Source organism: Mixophyes fleayi, chromosome 11 (genome assembly GCF_038048845.1).
Source record: "Mixophyes fleayi isolate aMixFle1 chromosome 11, aMixFle1.hap1, whole genome shotgun sequence".
NCBI classification, from domain to species: Eukaryota; Metazoa; Chordata; class Amphibia; order Anura; family Limnodynastidae; genus Mixophyes; species Mixophyes fleayi.
The window spans coordinates 1356474-1379658 of record NC_134412.1 but is presented as its reverse complement, the minus strand read 5'-3'; the positions used below and the strand labels follow the sequence as shown (position 1 = coordinate 1379658).

Here is a 23185-nt window from a genome sequence, read left to right as displayed (position 1 = left end):
GTCAGTGTACGGATGAATTTAGTATACGGGAGTGGTCGGTGTAAGGGTGCGGTCGGTGTAAGGGCGTGGTCGGTGTAAAGGTGCGGTCGGTGTAAGGGCGTGGTCGGTGTAAAGGCGCGGTCTGTGTAAAGGTGCGGTCTGTGTAAAGGTGCGGTCTGTGTAAAGGTGCGGTCTGTGTAAAGGTGCGGTCGGTGTAAAGGTGCGGTCGGTGTAAAGGTGCGGTCGGTGTAAAGGTGCGGTCGGTGTAAAGGTGCGGTCTGTGTAAGGGCGCGGTCTGTGTAAAGGTGCGGTCGGTGTAAGGGCGCGGTCTGTGTAAAGGTGCGGTCGGTGTAAGGGGCGCGGTCTGTGTAAAGGTGCGGTCTGTGTAAGGGCGCGGTCTGTGTAAAGGTGCGGTCGGTGTAAGGGCGCGGTCTGTGTAAAGGTGCGGTCGGTGTAAGGGCGCGGTCTGTGTAAAGGTGCGGTCGGTGTAAGGGCGCGGTCTGTGTAAAGGTGCGGTCTGTGTAAGGCGCGGTCTGTGTAAAGGTGCGGTCGGTGTAAAGGTGCGGTCGGTGTAAGGGTGCGGTCGGTGTAAAAGGTGCGGTCGGTGTAAGGGCGCGGTCGGTGTAAGGGTGCGGTCGGTGTAAAGATGTGGTCGGTGTAAGGGCGCGGTCTGTGTAAAGGTGCGGTCGGTGTAAAAGGCGCAGTCAGTGTACGGATGAATTTAGTATACGGGAGTGGTTGGTGTAAGGGTGCGGTCGGTGTAAAGGCGCAGTCAGTGTACGGGATGAATTTAGTATACGGGAGTGGTTGGTGTAAGGGTGCGGTCGGTGTAAAGGTGCGGTCGGTGTAAGGGCGCGGTCGGTGTAAGGGTGCGGTCGGTGTAAAGATGTGGTCGGTGTAAGGGCGCGGTCTGTGTAAAGGTGCGGTCGGTGTAAGGGCGCGGTCGGTGTAAGGGTGCGGTCTGTGTAAAGGTGCGGTCGGTGTACAGGCGCAGTCAGTGTACGGATGAATTTAGTATACGGGAGTGGTTGGTGTAAGGGTGCGGTCGGTGTACAGATGCAGCCTGTGTACGGGTGTGGTCGGTGTAAGGGCGCGGTCTGTGCAAGGGTGTGGTCAGTGAAAGGGCGTGGTCGGTGTACGGATGCAGAATGTGTACGGGTATGGTCAGTGTAAAGGCGCAGTCGGTGTAAGTGTCCACCTGCTGTAGTACAGTTTAGGGAATATCAGCGAATTCACGGTTACTATAAATCACAGGAACTAGCTAAGCTCAATATATTCCGTGTGATTTATACAGTGACCCTGTAAGATATTTTCATATATTCTCTCCAGCCAGCTCTGGCTTGTCCCTGTCTTTAATAGATGTGATGATATCTAATGGCAGGGAAGGGGTTATTATAGAGCCTGGGGTTGATGGAAGTACTGATCATTTATTTATAACCCCCAGGAGTGGGGTCTGTTTCTATGACAACCCTGGCTCCATCCTGGAGTGAGAGAGCCCAGTTCTGGAGCCAGATGAAGTATCAGGAAGTGCTGGGAGTATCCCCAGGGATGTGGAAGAAGCAGGTCCATGACGTACCCTGTGATAGTGGCTGAAGAGAGAGTGACGGATGGATAAATAAGACTTATCATTGTGCCCAAACTAGCATGACTGAGCCGTACAGACAGAAATCACCAAGGTGACGATGCAGGAGATCAGGATCACTACTAGTGTGAGAACGCAGGAGATCAGGATCACTACTAGTGTAAGAACGCAGGAGATCAGGATCACTACTAGTGTAAGAACGCAGGAGATCAGGATCACTACTAGTGTGAGAACGCAGGGGATCAGGATCACTACTAGTGTGAGAACGCAGGAGATCAGGATCACTACTAGTGTAAGAACGCAGGAGATCAGGATCACTACTAGTGTGAGAACGCAGGGGATCAGGATCACTACTAGTGTGAGAACGCAGGAGATCAGGATCACTACTAGTGTAAGAACGCAGGAGATCAGGATCACTACTAGTGTGAGAACGCAGGGGATCAGGATCACTACTAGTGTGAGAACGCAGGGGATCAGGATCACTAATAGTGTAAGAACGCAGGAGATCAGGATCACTACTAGTGTGAGAACGCAGGAGATCAGGATCACTACTAGTGTAAGAACGCAGGAGATCAGGATCACTACTAGTGTGAGAACGCAGGGGATCAGGATCACTACTAGTGTAAGAACACAGGAGATCAGGATCACTACTAGTGTAAGAACGCAGGAGATCAGGATCACTACTAGTGTGAGAACGCAGGGGATCAGGATCACTACTAGTGTAAGAATGCAGGAGATCAGGATCACTACTAGTGTAAGAACGCAGGAGATCAGGATCACTACTAGTGTGAGAACGCAGGAGATCAGGATCACTACTAGTGTCAGAACGCAGGAGATCAGGATCACTACTAGTGTGAGAACGCAGGGGATCAGGATCACTACTAGTGTAAGAATGCAGGAGACCAGGATCACTACTAGTGTAAGAATGCAGGAGACCAGGATCACTACTAGTGTAAGAATGCAGGAGATCAGGATCACTACTAGTGTGAGAACGCAGGGGATCAGGATCACTACTAGTGTAAGAATGCAGGAGATCAGGATCACTACTAGTGTAAGAACGCAGGAGATCAGGATCACTACTAGTGTGAGAACGCAGGAGATCAGGATCACTACTAGTGTCAGAACGCAGGAGATCAGGATCACTACTAGTGTGAGAACGCAGGGGATCAGGATCACTACTAGTGTAAGAATGCAGGAGACCAGGATCACTACTAGTGTAAGAACGCAGGGGATCAGGATCACTACTAGTGTGAGAACACAGGAAATCAGGATCACTACTAGTGTGAGAACGCAGGGGATCAGGATCACTACTAGTGTAAGAATGCAGGAGATCAGGATCACTACTAGTGTAAGAATGCAGGAGATCAGGATCACTACTAGTGTGAGAACGCAGGAGATCAGGATCACTACTAGTGTGAGAACGCAGGGGATCAGGATCACTACTAGTGTGAGAACACAGGGGATCAGGATCACTACTAGTGTGAGAACGCAGGGGATCAGGATCACTACTAGTGTAAGAACGCAGGAGATCAGGATCACTACTAGTGTGAGAACGCAGGAGATCAGGATCACTACTAGTGTGAGAACGCAGGAGATCAGGATCACTACTAGTGTGAGAACGCAGGGGATCAGGATCACTACTAGTGTCAGAACGCAGGAGATCAGGATCACTACTAGTGTGAGAACGCAGGGGATCAGGATCAGTACTAGTGTGAGAACGCAGGAGATCAGGATCACTACTAGTGTGAGAACGCAGGGGATCAGGATCACTACTAGTGTGAGAACGCAGGAGATCAGGATCACTACTAGTGTGAGAACGCAGGAGATCAGGATCACTACTAGTGTGAGAACGCAGGAGATCAGGATCACTACTAGTGTGAGAACGCAGGAGATCAGGATCACTACTAGTGTGAGAACGCAGGGGATCAGGATCACTACTAGTGTGAGAACGCAGGGGATCAGGATCACTACTAGTGTGAGAACGCAGGGGATCAGGATCACTACTAGTGTGAGAACACAGGAGATCAGGATCACTACTAGTGTAAGAACGCAGGAGATCAGCATCACTACTAGTGTAAGAACGCAGGGGATCAGGATCACTACTAGTGTGAGAACGCAGGGGATCAGGATCACTACTAGTGTGAGAACGCAGGGGATCAGGATCACTACTAGTGTGAGAATGCAGGAGATCAGGATCACTACTAGTGTAAGAATGCAGGAGATCAGGATCACTACTAGTGTGAGAATGCAGGAGATCAGGATCACTACTAGTGTAAGAACGCAGGGGATCAGGATCACAACTAGTGTAAGAACGCAGGGGATCAGGATCACTACTAGTGTGAGAATGCAGGGGATCAGGATCACTACTAGTGTGACAATGCAGGAGATCAGGATCACTACTAGTGTAAGAATGCAGGAGATCAGGATCACTACTAGTGTGAGAATGCAGGAGATCAGGATCACTACTAGTGTGAGAACGCAGGAGATCAGGATCACTACTAGTGTAAGAACGCAGGGGATCAGGATCACTACTAGTGTGAGAATGCAGGAGATCAGGATCACTACTAGTGTAAGAATGCAGGAGATCAGGATCACTACTAGTGTGAGAATGCAGGAGATCAGGATCACTACTAGTGTGAGAACGCAGGGGATCGGGATCACTACTAGTGTGAGAACGCAGGAGATCAGGATCACTACTAGCGTAAGAACGCAGGAGATCAGGATCACTACTAGTGTGAGAACGCAGGAGACCAGGATCACTACTAGTGTGAGAACGCAGGGGATCAGGATCACTACTAGTGTGAGAACGCAGGGGATCAGGATCACTACTAGTGTGAGAACACAGGAGATCAGGATCACTACTAGTGTAAGAACGCAGGAGATCAGCATCACTACTAGTGTAAGAACGCAGGGGATCAGGATCACTACTAGTGTGAGAACGCAGGGGATCAGGATCACTACTAGTGTGAGAACGCAGGGGATCAGGATCACTACTAGTGTGAGAACACAGGAGATCAGGATCACTACTAGTGTAAGAATGCAGGAGATCAGGATCACTACTAGTGTAAGAACGCAGGAGATCAGCATCACTACTAGTGTAAGAACGCAGGGGATCAGGATCACTACTAGTGTGAGAACGCAGGGGATCAGGATCACTACTAGTGTGAGAACACAGGAGATCAGGATCAGTACTAGTTTGAGAATGATGGGGATCAGGATCACTACTAGTGTGAGAATGTAGGGAGAACCGGATAACTACAAGTGTGAGAACGCAGGGGATCAAGATCACTACTAGTGTGAGAACGCAGGAGATCAGGATCACTACTAGTGTGAGAACGCAGGAGATCAGCATCACTACTAGTGTAAGAACACAGGAGATCAGGATCACTACTAGTGTGAGAACGCAGGAGATCAGGATCACTACTAGTGTGAGAACACAGGCGATCAGGATCAGTACTAGTGTGAGAACGATCAGGATCACTACTAGTGTAAGAATGCAGGAGTTCAGGATCTCTACTAGTGTGAGAACACAGGAGATCAGGATCACTACTAGTGTGAGAACGCAGGAGATCAGGATCACTACTAGTGTGAGAACGCAGGAGATCAGGATCACTACTAGTGTGAGAACACAGGAGATCATGATCACTACTAGTGTAAGAATGCAGGAGATCAGGATCACTACTAGTGTCAGAACGCAGGAGATCAGCATCACTACTAGTGTAAGAACGCAGGAGATCAGGATCTCTACTAGTGTGAGAACACAGGAGATCAGGATCACTACTAGTGTAAGAACGCAGGAGATCAGGATCTCTACTAGTGTGAGAACACAGGAGATCAGGATCTCTACTAGTGCAAGAACGCAGGAGATCAGGATCACTACTAGTGTAAGAACGCAGGAGATCAGCATCACTACTAGTGTAAGAACGCAGGAGATAAGGATCACTACTAGTGTAAGAACGCAGGAGATCATGATCACTACTAGTGTAAGAACGTAGGGGGTTCAGGATCACTAATAGTGCGAGAACGCCGGAGCACAGGATCACTGCTAGTGCAAGAACGTAGGGAGAATAGGATCACTAATAGTGCGAGAATGCAGGAGATCAGGATCACTACTAGTGTAAGAACGCAGGAGATCAGGATCACTACTAGTGCGAGAATGCAGGAGATCAGGATCACTACTAGTGTGAGAACGCAGGAGATCAGGATCACTACTAGTGTAAGAACGCAGGAAATCAGGATCACTACTAGTGTGAGAACACTGTAGATCAGGATCACTACTAGTGTAAGAACGCAGGAAATCAGGATCACTACTAGTGTGAGAACACTGTAGATCAGGATCAGTACTAGCGTGAAAACATAGGGGGTCAGGATCACTACTAGTGCAAGAACACTGTAGATCAGGATCATTACTAGTGTGAGAACGCTGGAGATCATTACTAGTGTGAAATATAGGAGAACAATCCACAGAAAATGATATTATATATCCGTTATTGACATGGAGACCTCACCTGGTGTGATGATGGAGTGTGCCGACACCGGGATCACTGTCCTGCCCGTGAGCACCCGGCTGTCAGCGCCCTGGGCATCTCCCCTCTTGTGGATGTCTGCGCCATCGCCTCGTATGTGTCCCGCAGTTTTGGTTTGAGATGCGCTGGTCACAGGCTGTAGGTTCATGCTGATTGTGGCTGGTTTCATGGCCAGGTTGGGTAACTGTCCTCCAGCTGGCCCCCGCACAGCGAGATTCTGTACCTGAAACACAGACGGTAACATCTGCACCAGGACCTGGCATGGCCCCTGTGTGATGAGAGAACGAGGTGGCACACAGATCAGCCGGACTGAAGGCAAGATGGTAGCAATGCCCTGCTCAGTGGTCTCACTGCTGGTAATGTCATGACATGGAGAACGTTACCTGAGTGCTGATGGTGGGGGTCTGAGAGGTGCTTCCAGAACTGACCTCGGACTGGATGCTGCTCACTGTGGCTGTCGGGGTGAATATAAGCTGGGGGAAGAAAGGAAACAGAGTCTGTAGTGTACGGCTCCTGGCCTGGAAACAAGCAGAGGATTTAATGGGAAATGTACATGGGTACTGGCACCAAACGCTGCAATATCTGCAGGAACTGGGCAATCTGCCCTCCCAAACCACCCTGTACCCAATAATACCAGGCCTGACGTCCATCGTTACTGGACGTGTTGGTAAATACGGAGGTGGTCTCTAGTGTGTGGCTCCGGCCGGTATACGGGAGTCAGGAGTCCAGGCTGAAGGCCTGGTGCGTGTATCAGGTAGTAGAGTATTGTCCAGTATGACAAGGTCGCTCTGATGCCGACCAGCTAGTAAAGCTGGGTACACACTTATGTAACTTTACCAGCAACTGAAAGTCCCAATGTACACACCAACACGATGTACCTCCAGATCTGTGATCTTCACCTCTCATAACCATCGGCTGAAAGGATCATGACTGTGTACACTCAATGGAGATCAGGTCATGAGTGCGAGCACACAGGGGCGCCAAGAGGATGGGGGAGCAGATACAAAGTACCGGGGCCCGGGCCTGTCTGGGGGGGCCTGGACTGGTTGTGCAGTGGGAAGAACCACCAACCTGGTGTGACCATGCCCCCTTAGGCGTCTTTGTAAGGGGCCCCATGAAGTTGCTGTAGCGGGGTCCCACATTCCTCTTGGCGGCCCTGCGTACACACTTCCACATTTGCCCGACATCGGTTTTATGAAGTTTCGAAAACCAAATCAACAGATGGGATATGCTTTGGTGCGAGAAAACATGATCTTGGGAGCGTACACACTCTTGGAATATCTGAACAAATGGTCATTTATTGTGTGATCTGAATGACAATTGTATCAGTGTGTGCCCAGCTTAAGTATTGTGCAGCGGCGTCAAAACTGCTAGAAACGGACTTGACACAAGATGGTGGCTAGCGTCATGAGTCATATGGATTACCACAGAGCGGTATATATAATCTATAATCCTGGAGGTGTCTGTGTGGGTGCCAACAGGTGAATGAGTCACAAGTAAAGCCGTGGACAGAGGGAGCGATCGCAGATTGTGGCATGTCTGAGGTGTACAAGAATACGCCGGAATACTGACGCCAATCTCTGAGAGACGAAAGGGCACAACCTATACCAGAGGGCAGCATGATATACACATATTTAGGAAACAAGTATCATGTGACTGCTACCTACCATCTGTGCTCGCAGATACATCTGTGCCTGACTCGCGCTCAGCGTTGGGGAGGCTGTGTTTCCCAAGAGAACGGCTTGCTGCGTTATACCGGACGCCGGCGGCGTGGAGCTGACTGTCTGTGGACGCTGGATGATCTGAGGAGAGCTGGTCAGGTTAATCTGCTGCCAAAACACAAAGAAGAATCATCTCAATATGTCACTGGCTCCGATACACAGTTTGTTCTTCAATATGGAGGGTGTCCTTATCTGTGAGGGGTTTGTATGTTCTCCCCGTGTTTGCGTGGGTTTCCTCCAGGTGCTCTGGTTTCCTCCCACACTCCAAAAACATACTGGTAGGTTAATTGTTTGCTACTAGATTGACTTTAATCTCTTTCGTTCTGTGTCTGTGTGTGTGTATATTAGGGAATTTAGACTGTAAGCTCCAATGGGGCAGGGACTAATGTGAGTGAGTTCTCTGTACAGCGCTGCGGAATTAGTGGCGCTATATAAATTGCTGCTGCTGCTGATGTACCACAGTACACAAGATTTGTCTCTACGGCAGCTCTGTATAAGGAAGGGGATAAAGGAATAGTTATATTTGGAGAGCGCAGGGAAGTGGCAGGTGCTGGGCATTGATAGATCACTACACAGTAATGATAGGCGCCGTACATAGCGATGTGAGGGACTTCTGACTTTTCCTTGGAGCTGCAGTGACACATAGTGGCCGTGGGACTCATTATATTGCAGTATCTCCCTGTACTCTCCGCTCAGAGACTGTATAATAACCCAGCTCCCCTGCAGGTGTATTACCACCCTTCCACCCCCAGGTGGCAGCATAGTGCAGATCTCACCTGGTGCATTACACAGTATACTCACCGCTGGGGGCTGGGAGGGACCCTGCTGACACACGCTGGGGGTACTTCTGTTGGCTGCCAGACTTGCCTATAAATACACCGCAGTTTAATCTTATGTCCCACTGGTAAATGGAGGCTGTGCCCTCGGGTAACCCCTCACCTGCTGTGCTGCAGCCAGGCTCTGCAGCTGGGCGCTGCTCAGATGCTGCTGCTGCTGCTGTAGCGCTGCTGTCTGCAGCATTAGGTGCTGTTGCTGAGCCGCATACATCTGCTGCAGGTACTGCGCTGCGGTGCTGGGCTGGCGGGTCAGAGCTTGCTGGATCACCTACACAGTAAGGAAAGAGTCACATACATACACCTGCAGGTATCTGAGTGTAACAGGCACCCTGCCAGCATCGAGGGTCCCCCCACTCTCTAATAAACACATTTATTACAGCATTACACAGAAAATGTTATTCAGTGGATCCCTAACGCATTCAGTTCGAGGCACCCTTAGGGTCTCCATATTTGTTTCAAGGCACTCCTAAGCAAAAATAATTACCAAGTAGTCCCCCGCCTTGCTTACCACCGGCTCTGGTCACGGTAGCAGTGGCGAACCAGGGCCCATGGAGAAAATGGGGCACGCTGCATTGCAGATGCAGAGGCTTGAACCTAGCGAGCTGTAGACCCTGCTTCCCTCGTCCCCGGAGCTCACTAGCTCCGCCTCTGCACGGCACCCCTGTGAAATCGACGCGGTGCACAGTTTCGGGACAACTGCATTAGTTCATTTAGCTACTGTAGACACCTTACATTTTGACTTAGCCTTTTTCAGCCCCCCGTTGATAATTAGCCCCCAGTGTTTTCATATTATTGCAGATAAACCGGTTCTGTCTGCTCTGGTGTCGGGTGCGGTCTTATAGCGCCCTATGAGGATCGATGTTTACCAATGTCCCCCAAATGTGTATAATATTCAAATAAACACCATCCTAATATGTTTATGATTAATACGTTTATATTAACCAGTTATTTTGAGTTTAGTGTAATTAGTATAAGTATCCGTTAACTGCATATTATTTCACCCCAGGGGTCCATATACCACAGGTGAATAAACTAGAATGGGCTCTGTATTATATACCAGTAACTAGAATGGGCTCTGTGTTATATACCAGTAACTAGAATGGGCTCTGTGTTATATACCAGTAACTAGAATGGGCTCTGTGTTATATACCAGTAACTAGAATGGGCTCTGTGTTATATACCAGTAACTAGAATGGGTTCTGTGTTATATACCGGTAACCAGAATGGGCTCTGTGTTATATACCGGTAACTAGAATGGGCTCTGTGTTATATACCAGTAACTAGAATGGGCTCTGTGTTATATACCAGTAACTAGAATGGGCTCTGTGTTATATACCAGTAACTAGAATGGGTTCTGTGTTATATACCGGTAACCAGAATGGGTTCTGTATTATATACCGGTAACCAGAATGGGCACTGTGTTATATACCAGTAACCAGAATGGGCTCTGTGTTATATACCAGTAACTAGAATGGGCTCTGTATTATATACCAGTAACTAGAATGGGCTCTGTACTATATACCAGTAACTAGAATGGGCTCTGTACTATATACCAGTAACTAGAATGGGCTCTGTATTATATACCGGTAACCAGAATGGGTTCTGTATTATATACCAGTAACTAGAATGGGCTCTGTGTTATATACCAGTAACTAGAATGGGCTCTGTGTTATATACCAGTAACTAGAATGGGTTCTGTATTATATACCAGTAACCAGAATGGGCTCTGTATTATATACCAGTAACTAGAATGGGCTCTGTATTATATACCAGTAACTAGAATGGGCTCTGTATTATATACCAGTAACTAGAATGGGCTCTGTATTATATACCAGTAACCAGAATGGGTTCTGTATTATATACCAGTAACTAGAATGGGCTCTGTGTTATATACCAGTAACTAGAATGGGCTCTGTGTTATATACCAGTAACTAGAATGGGCTCTGTGTTATATACCGGTAACTAGAATGGGCTCTGTGTTATATACCAGTAACTAGAATGGGCACTGTGTTATATACCAGTAACTAGAATGGGCTCTGTGTTATATACCAGTAACTAGAATGGGCACTGTGTTATATACCAGTAACTAGAATGGGCACTGTGTTATATACCAGTAACTAGAATGGGCTCTGTATTATATACCAGTAACTAGAATGGGCTCTATATTATACACCAGTAACTAGAATGGGCTCTGTGTTATATACCAGTAACTAGAATGGGCTCTGTATTATATACCGGTAACCAGAATGGGTTCTGTATTATATACCAGTAACTAGAATGGGCTCTGTATTATATACCGGTAACCAGAATGGGTTCTGTATTATATACCAGTAACTAGAATGGGCTCTGTATTATATACCGGTAACCAGAATGGGTTCTGTATTATATACCAGTAACTAGAATGGGCTCTGTGTTATATACCAGTAACTAGAATGGGCTCTGTGTTATATACCAGTAACTAGAATGGGCTCTATATTATATACCAGTAACTAGAATGGGCTCTGTATTATATACCGGTAACCAGAATGGGTTCTGTATTATATACCAGTAACTAGAATGGGCTCTGTGTTATATACCAGTAACTAGAATGGGCTCTGTGTTATATACCAGTAACTAGAATGGGCTCTGTATTATATACCAGTAACCAGAATGGGTTCTGTATTATATACCAGTAACTAGAATGGGCTCTGTATTATATACCAGTAACTAGAATGGGCTCTGTATTATATACCAGTAACTAGAATGGGCTCTGTATTATATACCAGTAACCAGAATGGGTTCTGTATTATATACCAGTAACTAGAATGGGCTCTGTGTTATATACCAGTAACTAGAATGGGCTCTGTGTTATATACCAGTAACTAGAATGGGCTCTGTATTATATACCAGTAACTAGAATGGGCTCTGTATTATATACCAGTAACTAGAATGGGCTCTATATTATACACCAGTAACTAGAATGGGCTCTATATTATATACCAGTTACTAGAATGGGCTCTATATTATACACCAGTAACTAGAATGGGCTCTATATTATATACCAGTAACTAGAATGGGCTCTGTGTTATATACCAGTAACTAGAATGGGCTCTGTGTTATATACCAGTAACTAGAATGGGCTCTGTATTATATACCAGTAACCAGAATGGGTTCTGTATTATATACCAGTAACTAGAATGGGCACTGTGTTATATACCAGTAACTAGAATGGGCACTGTGTTATATACCAGTAACTAGAATGGGCACTGTGTTATATACCAGTAACTAGAATGGGCACTGTGTTATACACCAGTAACTAGAATGGGCTCTATATTATACACCAGTAACTAGAATGGGCTCTGTATTATATACCAGTAACTAGAATTGGCTCTATATTATACACCAGTAACTAGAATGGGCTCTATATTATATACCGATAACTAGAATGGGCTCTATATTATATACCAGTAACTAGAATGGGCTCTGTATTATATACCAGTAACTAGAATGGGCTCTGTATTATATACCAGTAACCAGAATGGGTTCTGTATTATATACCAGTAACTAGAATGGGCACTGTGTTATATACCAGTAACTAGAATGGGCACTGTGTTATATACCAGTAACTAGAATGGGGTCTGTGTTATATACCAGTTACTAGAATGGGCTCTATATTATACACCAGTAACTAGAATGGGCTCTATATTATATACCAGTAACTAGAATGGGCACTGTGTTATATACCAGTAACTAGAATGGGCACTGTGTTATATACCAGTTACTAGAATGGGCTCTGTATTATACACCAGTAACTAGAATGGGCTCTATATTATATACCAGTAACTAGAATGGGCTCTGTGTTATACACCAGTAACTAGAATGGGCTCTGTGTTATACACCAGTAACTAGAATGGGCTCTATATTATACACCAGTAACTAGAATTGGCTCTATATTATACACCAGTAACTAGAATGGGCTCTATATTATATACCAGTAACTAGAATGGGGTCTGTGTTATACACCAGTAACTAGAATGGGCTCTATATTATACACCAGTAACTAGAATGGGCTCTGTGTTATACACCAGTAACTAGAATGGGCTGTCACTCACCGGACTGTGAGTGCTTCTTCCCGGACTATTAGGAACCGTGGACGTCCTCTATCCTGAGGGACTGCGCATGCGCAGCCCTTTCCAAACCTTCAGTGTATGTTCCTTTAACTTAATTGGCAGATCAGGCAACCTCCCTATATTAAGCACCTGTGGTCAACACCACGTTGCCTGATCTTGGAGTCTCATTCCCCATGAGTCTCTGAAGGTGTTCCTGTGTTTCCTGTTTATTCAGCCCTGCTGATTCTGTGGTTTCCAAACCACTTCTACCACTGTGGTTTCCAAACCACTTCTGCTACTGTGGTTCCCATACCACTTCTACCATCTACTGTATCATCGTGACTGTGAGCTGATTCCTATCCGCTGCCTCCGTGCACTACAGTCTTCTAATCACTTCAACTCTACCATGTATCATTGGGACTGTTAGCTGATGCCTATCCGCTGCCTCCGTGCATTACAGGCTTCAACCACATCCACTCACCTGTTCATGATTGTGACTGCCAGCTGATTCCTATCCGCTGCCTCCGTGCACTACAGTCTTCAACCTGCAACTCGTCTGTGTTTCATCATCGTGACTGCTAGCTGATTCCTATCCGCTGCCTCCGTGCACTACAGTCTTCAACCTGCAACCCGTCTGTGTTTCATCGTGACTGTTTAGCTGATTCCTATCCGCTGCCTCTGTGCGCTTCAGTCTTCAGTCCTTGTCTACTCTACCGTGTTTCCTTGAGTCTGCTGCCACTATTGCTACCCGCTACTCTCCGTGATCATCTGTTCCAGTTCAACTCTGCTCCGGTGTCCCATCGTTACTGCACCTGCTGGTTGCTATTGGTTACCTCCGTGTTCCCGCAGAGACCCGCTGCTGTTACTCCTCAGCGCTACTCATCCATCTACTGCTGATCCGCGCTCCACGCCTTCCTGTGTTCCCTGCTGGTCTACCTACCTGTGCGCTGCACCTGCTAGACCCCTGCTTCACCCATCCAGGGACTTGTATCCTGCTGGCCTCCTGCCCTTCAGGTATCTCTGCACTCCTGTCTGACTGCCTTCTCCTGAACCACGGTATGCATACTTCCCATTGACTGTGCTGTGTATTGCATACCTTGCTGGACTGTGTTGGTTCTCCTCTGGAGTGTACTATCCGCTGAGTCTATTGCCATCATTGACTGTGTTGGTTCTCCTCTGGAGTGTACTATCTGCTGACTCTACTGCCATCATTGACTGTGTTATCTCATGCCGGATTACTTCAAGAGACTTTCTATATTGGCAGTGTTGTTCAGTCATTTATACATTTATATTGTGCATATTACTGTGGATCAAAGTCAAGGTGCCCGTGTATATATTGTGTTGCAGTCTCTCCCCGTGCACCTCCTCACATATATATTCAGTAGTACAACTTGCTAGTGGCAGCCCACTGACTCCTGTTTACAGTTTCACCTGTTCCAGTATCCTCTCACATAGCAGTGGTACAACTTGCTAACGCAGACCACTGACTCCCCGGATACCTCCACTTGGATTCCATTCCTTCACTCAGACAGCGGTACAACTTGCTATCCGCAGACCGCTGACTCTCATCACCTCCTCGTTTCTGTTGGACATTCCTCCTCACTATAGCAGTGGTACAACTTGCTACCGCAGACCACTGACTACCTTCACGTGTCCTTTGTCCATACAGTTCCTCGTGTATTACTACCTCCATATTGCCAGTGCTGCTAGTCATAGACTTTCCTGAGCATCTCATCATCTGCTATTTCCTGTTCCGTGATCACCCTGCTACCAGAGTACCATATTACCACCTATACTGCTCTGGTAAGCCTATCACCTGGTGATCCCTGGGTAAAGACTCCTAGTGCCCGTGACAGTAAGATCAGGCCATGACAGACCCAGATACGGAACCTACTGCTAAAGAGATGCTGCAGCATCTGGTCAGCCGTGTGGAGCAACAGGATGCTCGCCAACAGCTGTTACTTCAATGTTACCAATCGTTAACCTCCCAAGGAACATCTGGACAGACTGTTACAGCTAGTATTGAAGCTCCTGCGCTTTCCTCCGTTTCCCCAGTGCCATCCCAGGTGTCTACAGCTCCTACGCTTCACCTGCCTACTCCGTCAAAATATGACGGGGACCCCAAAACTTGTAGAGGTTTCCTTAACCAATGTTCAGTCCATTTTGAACTCCAACCTCAAAATTTTTCTACCCATCGTTCCAGAGTGGCCTATCTTATCTCATTGTTTTCTGGACAAGCCCTGGCTTGGGCCTCCCCTCTGTGGGAAAGAAACGATCCAATTCTACAAGATAGTGCCAAATTCATTTCCACGTTCCGAAGTGTGTTCGATGAACCAGGTCGTGTGACCTCCGCTGCTTCCAGCATTCTTCGTTTGCGACAAGGCTCCCATACAGTAGGACAGTATGTCATTCAATTTAGGATCTTAGCCTCTGAACTTCAGTGGAACACTGAAGCATTAGTTGCCGCCTTCTGGCAGGGGCTCTCCGATAAAATTAAAGATGCACTGACTACCCAAGAGCTTCCTTCGTCACTAGAAGATTTGATCTCTCTTTGCCATCGTGTAGACATGAGATTTCGTGAAAGAGAATCTGAGAAAACAACTTCTGCTAAAGCACCTCTTCGTTTAAACCCTCAATTTCGTCCAGTTTCACCTTCTGTGATTCCCATGGAGATAGGACGTTCCAAATTATCTTTAGAAGAGAGGAAACGAAGAGTAAAGAATAGACTCTGTATCTATTGTGCTGATTCCACACATATGCTCAGTTCTTGCCCTAAGAAATCGGGAAATGCCAGGCCCTAACTAGTTCTGGAGAGGTGAAGTTAGGGTCCCTGGAGTCCTCTCCATTGTCTATGAAATCTAAAGTCTGCGCTTTCGATGTTACGATTTCCTTTGCTACCAAATCCTTTGAGTCACAGGCATTGATTGATTCCGGAGCAGCAGGAAATTTCATTTCTAAATCACTAGTGAATCAATGGTCCCTACCAGTGATCACTTTAAAAACACCCATTACTGTGACGGCTATAGATGGATCACGTCTCATCAATGGTCTCATCACCCAGAGTACGTCTCCAGTAACCCTTCAGATTGGTGTACTACACCATGAAGAAATTTCGTTTTTAATTCTTCCTGTTACGACAAGTCCGATTGTCTTAGGCCTTCCATGGCTTCAATGTCACTCTCCCCAGATTGACTGGCGCACCCCTCAAGTTACGTCTTGGGGGTCTGAATGTCACCATCGTTGTCTCTCTCAAGTTATTCCTCTTAAAGTACAGCAATCTTCCATCTCATCTTCCTCCCCGGGACTCCCTCCTCAGTATGCTTCATTTGCCGATGTGTTTGATAAAGCTCAGTCTGAACGTCTTCCTCCTCATCGTTCTTGGGATTGTCCGATCGACCTTCTACCTGGCAAGACTCCTCCCAGGGGTCGGGTCTATCCTCTCTCGTTACCTGAAACTCAAGCCACATCTGGGTACATACAGGAGAATCTCCAGCGTGGGTTCATTCGACCTTCCACCTCTCCCGCTGGAGCTGGGTTCTTCTTCGTCAAAAAGAAGGATGGATCATTACGCCCTTGTATAGATTTTCGTGGACTCAACGCCATTACTATCAAGAATCGGTATCCCATTCCGCTGATCACTGAGCTATTTGATCGCATCAAGGGAGCTCGGATATTTACTAAGTTGGATCTTCGTGGTGCCTACAATTTAATTAGAATCCGTTCCGGTGACGAATGGAAGACCGCGTTTAACACCAGAGATGGGCATTACGAATATTTAGTAATGCCCTTCGGGCTGTGTAATGCCCCCGCGGTTTTCCAGGGTTTCATCAATGAGATCTTTCGGGACTTATTATATGTATGTGTCGTTGTCTACCTGGACGACATATTGATCTTCTCACAGGACCTGCCTTCTCATCACCAACATGTGGCAGAGGTCCTCTCCAGACTACGGAAAAACTCGTTGTTCTGTAAATTGGAAAAATGTTCATTCGAGTTACCCCAGATTCCATTCTTGGGGTATATAGTTTCCGGAGTTGGCCTGAAGATGGATCCAGACAAAGTAAATGCTGTACTACATTGGCCTCAGCCAACTACTCTTCGTGCCATCCAGCGTTTTTTAGGTTTTGCCAATTACTATAGACGCTTCATTCAAGACTTCTCATCCATTGCATCTCCCATTGTGGCCTTAACTCGGAAAGGGGCTAATACTAAGCAATGGTCATCTGAGGCTCTCCAAGCCTTTCAAATCCTCAAAGAGTCCTTCTCGTCTGCTCCCATTCTGCGACAACCTGATGTGACACTCCCCTTCTTCCTAGAAGTAGATGCCTCTAATGTGGGCTTAGGAGCTATTCTCTCTCAACGCTCGGAGCAACAAAAATTACATCCTTGTGCCTTCTACTCTCGGGGTCTTCTGCCCGCAGAGAAAAACTATACTATCGGGGACAAGGAGTTGCTGGCCATCAAAGCTGCATTAGAGGAATGGAGATACTTGTTGGAAGGAGCTCGCCATCCGGTGACGATCTTCACGGATCATAAGAACTTGTCATATTTGCAATCTGCTCAATGCTTGAACCCTCGTCAAGCAAGATGGTCTCTTTTCTTTTCCCGTTTTGAATTAATTATAACCTTCAAACCAGCTGCTAAGAACAAGAAAGCTGACGCTCTATCTCGAGCTTTTGTGACGTCCTCTGATGTAGAAGAGGTTCCCAACCATGCTATTCTAGACCCCAAATGTATTTCTCTGGCTGCTTCATCCACCAAAATGCTACCATTTGGGAAGACCCTCGTGCCTCCTACTCTGAGGAGGAAAATCCTTTCGTGGTTCCATGCCTCTCGTTTTTCTGGACACGCCGGTGAACATAAGACCTTTGAGATTCTCTCTCGTAGTTACTGGTGGCCTTCAATGAGGAGAGACGTCAAAGAGTTTATTGCTTCCTGTGATTTATGTTCTCAGTTCAAATCCTCCCGCAGAACTCCAGCAGGGTTGCTGCGACCACTACCCATTCCGTCCAAGCCTTGGACCCATATTAGTATGGATTTCGTTACTGATTTGCCACCAAGTAAGAATCACAATACTATTTGGGTAGTGGTAGACAGATTTTCGAAGATGGCTCATTTCGTCCCTCTGTCCGGTTTACCTTCCTCGTCTACTCTGGCTGAACATTTCATTAAAGAAATCTTCCGCATCCATGGATGTCCGTCTGAGATTGTGTCAGATAGAGGAGTACAATTCGTTTCCAGATTCTGGCGGGCCCTTTGTAAAACCTTGGGCATACGATTAGCACTCTCATCGTCTTACCATCCGCAATCTAACGGACAAACGGAACGAGTCAATCAAGATCTTGAGACTTTTATTAGGATGTTCTCTTCAGCCAACCAAGACAACTGGGTAGAATTGCTCCCTTGGGCTGAATTCGCCCATAACAACATGTACCATGAGTCATCATCCAAAACTCCATTCTTTGTGGTCTACGGTCACCATCCGTCTTTTCCGGAATTTCCTGCCCTCCCGCCCACCCAAGTTCCTGCTGTGGAGACTGCTTGTCAGACCTTCAAAAATATCTGGTCTCAGGTCAAAACCTGTTTAAAGAAGACATCTAACAAATATAAGTCTTTCGCAGATAAGAAGAGGCGGGCTATTCCACCACTAAAAATTGGAGATCGTGTCTGGTTATCTACCAAAAATATTCGTTTGAAGGTTCCATCTATGAAATTCGCCCCTCGTTTTATTGGTCCATATAGGATCATTCAAGTTATCAATCCAGTATGTGTTAAACTTCTTCTTCCTAAGAATCTTCGGATTTCCAATGCCTTCCATGTGTCCTTACTCAAACCTCTTTTTATCAATCGTTTCTCGACTCCTCCCTCAGCACCGCAGCCAGTTCAAGTTCATCAGGAGGAGGATTTCGAGATTACTGAGGTATTGGATGCAAAAATTTCGCGAGGAGTCCTCCGTTTCCTCGTTCATTGGAAGGGCTTTGGTCCTGAAGAGCGTTCATGGATCAAAGCTGAAGATCTTAATGCTCCTGCCCTTCTGAAGAAGTTTTATTCCAAAAATCCGGACAAGCCCGGTTCCAGGCGTTCTGTGCCCACCTTTAAAAGGGGGGGTACTGTCACTCACCGGACTGTGAGTGCTTCTTCCCGGACTATTAGGAACCGTGGACGTCCTCTATCCTGAGGGACTGCGCATGCGCAGCCCTTTCCAAACCTTCAGTGTATGTTCCTTTAACTTAATTGGCAGATCAGGCAACCTCCCTATATTAAGCACCTGTGGTCAACACCACGTTGCCTGATCTTGGAGTCTCATTCCCCATGAGTCTCTGAAGGTGTTCCTGTGTTTCCTGTTTATTCAGCCCTGCTGATTCTGTGGTTTCCAAACCACTTCTACCACTGTGGTTTCCAAACCACTTCTGCTACTGTGGTTCCCATACCACTTCTACCATCTACTGTATCATCGTGACTGTGAGCTGATTCCTATCCGCTGCCTCCGTGCACTACAGTCTTCTAATCACTTCAACTCTACCATGTATCATTGGGACTGTTAGCTGATGCCTATCCGCTGCCTCCGTGCATTACAGGCTTCAACCACATCCACTCACCTGTTCATGATTGTGACTGCCAGCTGATTCCTATCCGCTGCCTCCGTGCACTACAGTCTTCAACCTGCAACTCGTCTGTGTTTCATCATCGTGACTGCTAGCTGATTCCTATCCGCTGCCTCCGTGCACTACAGTCTTCAACCTGCAACCCGTCTGTGTTTCATCGTGACTGTTTAGCTGATTCCTATCCGCTGCCTCTGTGCGCTTCAGTCTTCAGTCCTTGTCTACTCTACCGTGTTTCCTTGAGTCTGCTGCCACTATTGCTACCCGCTACTCTCCGTGATCATCTGTTCCAGTTCAACTCTGCTCCGGTGTCCCATCGTTACTGCACCTGCTGGTTGCTATTGGTTACCTCCGTGTTCCCGCAGAGACCCGCTGCTGTTACTCCTCAGCGCTACTCATCCATCTACTGCTGATCCGCGCTCCACGCCTTCCTGTGTTCCCTGCTGGTCTACCTACCTGTGCGCTGCACCTGCTAGACCCCTGCTTCACCCATCCAGGGACTTGTATCCTGCTGGCCTCCTGCCCTTCAGGTATCTCTGCACTCCTGTCTGACTGCCTTCTCCTGAACCACGGTATGCATACTTCCCATTGACTGTGCTGTGTATTGCATACCTTGCTGGACTGTGTTGGTTCTCCTCTGGAGTGTACTATCCGCTGAGTCTATTGCCATCATTGACTGTGTTGGTTCTCCTCTGGAGTGTACTATCTGCTGACTCTACTGCCATCATTGACTGTGTTATCTCATGCCGGATTACTTCAAGAGACTTTCTATATTGGCAGTGTTGTTCAGTCATTTATACATTTATATTGTGCATATTACTGTGGATCAAAGTCAAGGTGCCCGTGTATATATTGTGTTGCAGTCTCTCCCCGTGCACCTCCTCACATATATATTCAGTAGTACAACTTGCTAGTGGCAGCCCACTGACTCCTGTTTACAGTTTCACCTGTTCCAGTATCCTCTCACATAGCAGTGGTACAACTTGCTAACGCAGACCACTGACTCCCCGGATACCTCCACTTGGATTCCATTCCTTCACTCAGACAGCGGTACAACTTGCTATCCGCAGACCGCTGACTCTCATCACCTCCTCGTTTCTGTTGGACATTCCTCCTCACTATAGCAGTGGTACAACTTGCTACCGCAGACCACTGACTACCTTCACGTGTCCTTTGTCCATACAGTTCCTCGTGTATTACTACCTCCATATTGCCAGTGCTGCTAGTCATAGACTTTCCTGAGCATCTCATCATCTGCTATTTCCTGTTCCGTGATCACCCTGCTACCAGAGTACCATATTACCACCTATACTGCTCTGGTAAGCCTATCACCTGGTGATCCCTGGGTAAAGACTCCTAGTGCCCGTGACATGGGCTCTATATTATACACCAGTAACTAGAATTGGCTCTATATTATACACCAGTAACTAGAATGGGCTCTATATTATACACCAGTAACTAGAATGGGCTCTATATTATACACCAGTAACTAGAATGGGCTCTGTGTTATATACCGATAACTAGAATGGCTCTGTATTATATACCGGTAACTAGAATGGGCTCTATATTATATACCAGTAACTAGAATGGGGTCTGTGTTATATACCAGTAACTAGAATGGGTTCTGTATTATATACCGGTAACTAGAATGGGCTCTATATTATATACCAGTAACTAGAATGGGGTCTGTGTTATATACCAGTAACTAGAATGGGTTCTGTATTATATACGGGTAAATAGAATGGGCTCTGTATTATATACCGGTAACTAGAATGGGTTCTGTATTATATACCGGTAACTAGAATGGGCTCTATATTATACACCAGTAACTAGAATGGGCTCTATATTATACACCAGTAACTAGAATGGGCTCTATATTATATACCAGTTACTAGAATGGGCTCTATATTATACACCAGTAACTAGAATGGGCTCTATATTATACACCAGTAACTAGAATGGGCTCTATATTATATACCAGTAACTAGAATGGGCTCTATATTATACACCAGTAACTAGAATGGGCTCTATATTATACACCAGTAACTAGAATGGGCTCTATATTATATACCAGTAACTAGAATGGGCTCTATATTATACACCAGTAACTAGAATGGGCTCTATATTATACACCAGTAACTAGAATGGGCTCTATATTATATACCAGTAACTAGAATGGGCTCTATATTATATACCAGTAACTAGAATGGGCTCTATATTATATACTGGTAACTAGAATGGGCTCTATATTATATACCGGTAACTAGAATGGGCTCTGTGTTATATACCGATAACTAGAATGGGCTCTGTGTTATATACCGGTAACTAGAATGGGCTCTGTATTATATACCGGTAACTAGAATGGGCTCTGTATTATATACCGGTAACTAGAATGGGCTCGGTGTTATATACCGATAACTAGAATGGGCTCTGTGTTATATACCGGTAACTAGAATGGGCTCTGTGTTATATACCAGTAACTAGAATGGGCTCTATATTATACACCAGTAACTAGAATGGGCTCTGTATTATATACCAGTAACTAGAACGGGGTCTGTATTATATACCGGTAACTAGAATGGGCTCTGTGTTATATACCGGTAACTAGAATGGGTTCTGCAATGAGTATACTGACAGCAATAAAGTGAGGGTATTATAAAAAGTATAAATTCAGAGAAGTTGTAAAACCGGTGAGTGTAAGATAAAGGTTTAACTGCAAGTATCAGATAACGTTACAGTGGTGGGGAGTGTATTATATCATGACGTGAGACGGTGGCATCCGCAGGAATGTATTATATCCGGCCTCTGTTCATGCGTTTATTATTATCTCTGGAACTGTCTCCAATATAGCACTATGACTATAGTATATATAGGACTATAGCACAATGCAGAATGTAACTAGGGGCAGGGACTGATAATTCCATAGTACAACACTGCGTAATATGACTGGTGGCATATAAAGAACATATAATAATCACCACGCATCTTTCCCTCTGCAGCACATTATTCTACTTGTCTGGCTGCATCAGTTTCTTTATAAAAACCCCTGTAAAATTAGCCATGAATGTCTGACAAAGCCCCCAGTATATTACTGCACACCTGGTAACATTATACTGCGTCTGCATGTAGAGCGCATTGTACTATTTAATGATGACGACTGTTCCGCAATAAAATCACTTTTATCAAGAATATACTAGACTGCAATTATACAAAATCCCATAATAATTCTGTGTTTATTTGCATCACCCTCACTGAACAGGATCCGGGGCCCATCCAGCAGGCACCCCAGGATGATACCTGGTACACATGGTGTTAAATGTCTACACCATTACAGTGATTTATCAGCCATGGCGGCTGGGTCAGAGGTTAGGAGGGTTGAAGAAGTTACCTTATTTACCCCTCACAAAGCTTGATACAATACAAGAGACTGTTGTATGAAGGGAACATCCGGATATGGCTGCTTCTCATCCCATCCATCACTGACCTCCCCTCCCCCAATGACAGGTTCTCCATCATTCCTGTACCCGGCCATGGCCAGGACCAGCCACACTCACCCAGAAACGACATTATACCCTAAAACAGACCCCAAACTAATAGAAGGATTGTCATGAACTGTTTGTAACCCTGTTTGGCTGCGGGCAGGTACTCCCAGTGTCAGCTCACAGGAGAGTACCTCTGTTAGTGACCCCCATAGTCCCAGTGTCCCCTGGATGCCGTGATGGTTTCCGTCCTGTACAATATGAATCTCATCACACTTCATACAATTCTCTTCAAAATGCAACATTTATTCATGAAAAGTTACAAATGATGAAAGACAAAATAAACTGAAGTGTAACACATGAATCTAATCC

The 23185-nt window shown here is 46.2% G+C and overlaps 1 protein-coding gene across 4 annotated transcripts in view; it reads right to left on the bottom strand.

The window, feature by feature from the left end:
* Nucleotides 1-23185, bottom strand: part of PHC2 (polyhomeotic homolog 2) — a 72689-nt gene that overhangs the window by 29790 nt on the left and 19714 nt on the right. For 2 of the 4 annotated variants that reach the window (XM_075191067.1, XM_075191070.1), the window contains 5 exons: nt 8748-8912; nt 8610-8675; nt 7755-7916; nt 6471-6560; nt 6070-6310 (listed from right to left, as the gene is read on the bottom strand). In XM_075191067.1, the coding sequence (XP_075047168.1) occupies nt 6070-6310; nt 6471-6560; nt 7755-7916; nt 8610-8675; nt 8748-8912 (724 nt within the window). The remainder of the gene's footprint in view (nt 1-6069; nt 6311-6470; nt 6561-7754; nt 7917-8609; nt 8676-8747; nt 8913-23185) is intronic. The other 2 variants (XM_075191068.1, XM_075191069.1) reach the window with 2 other exon arrangements.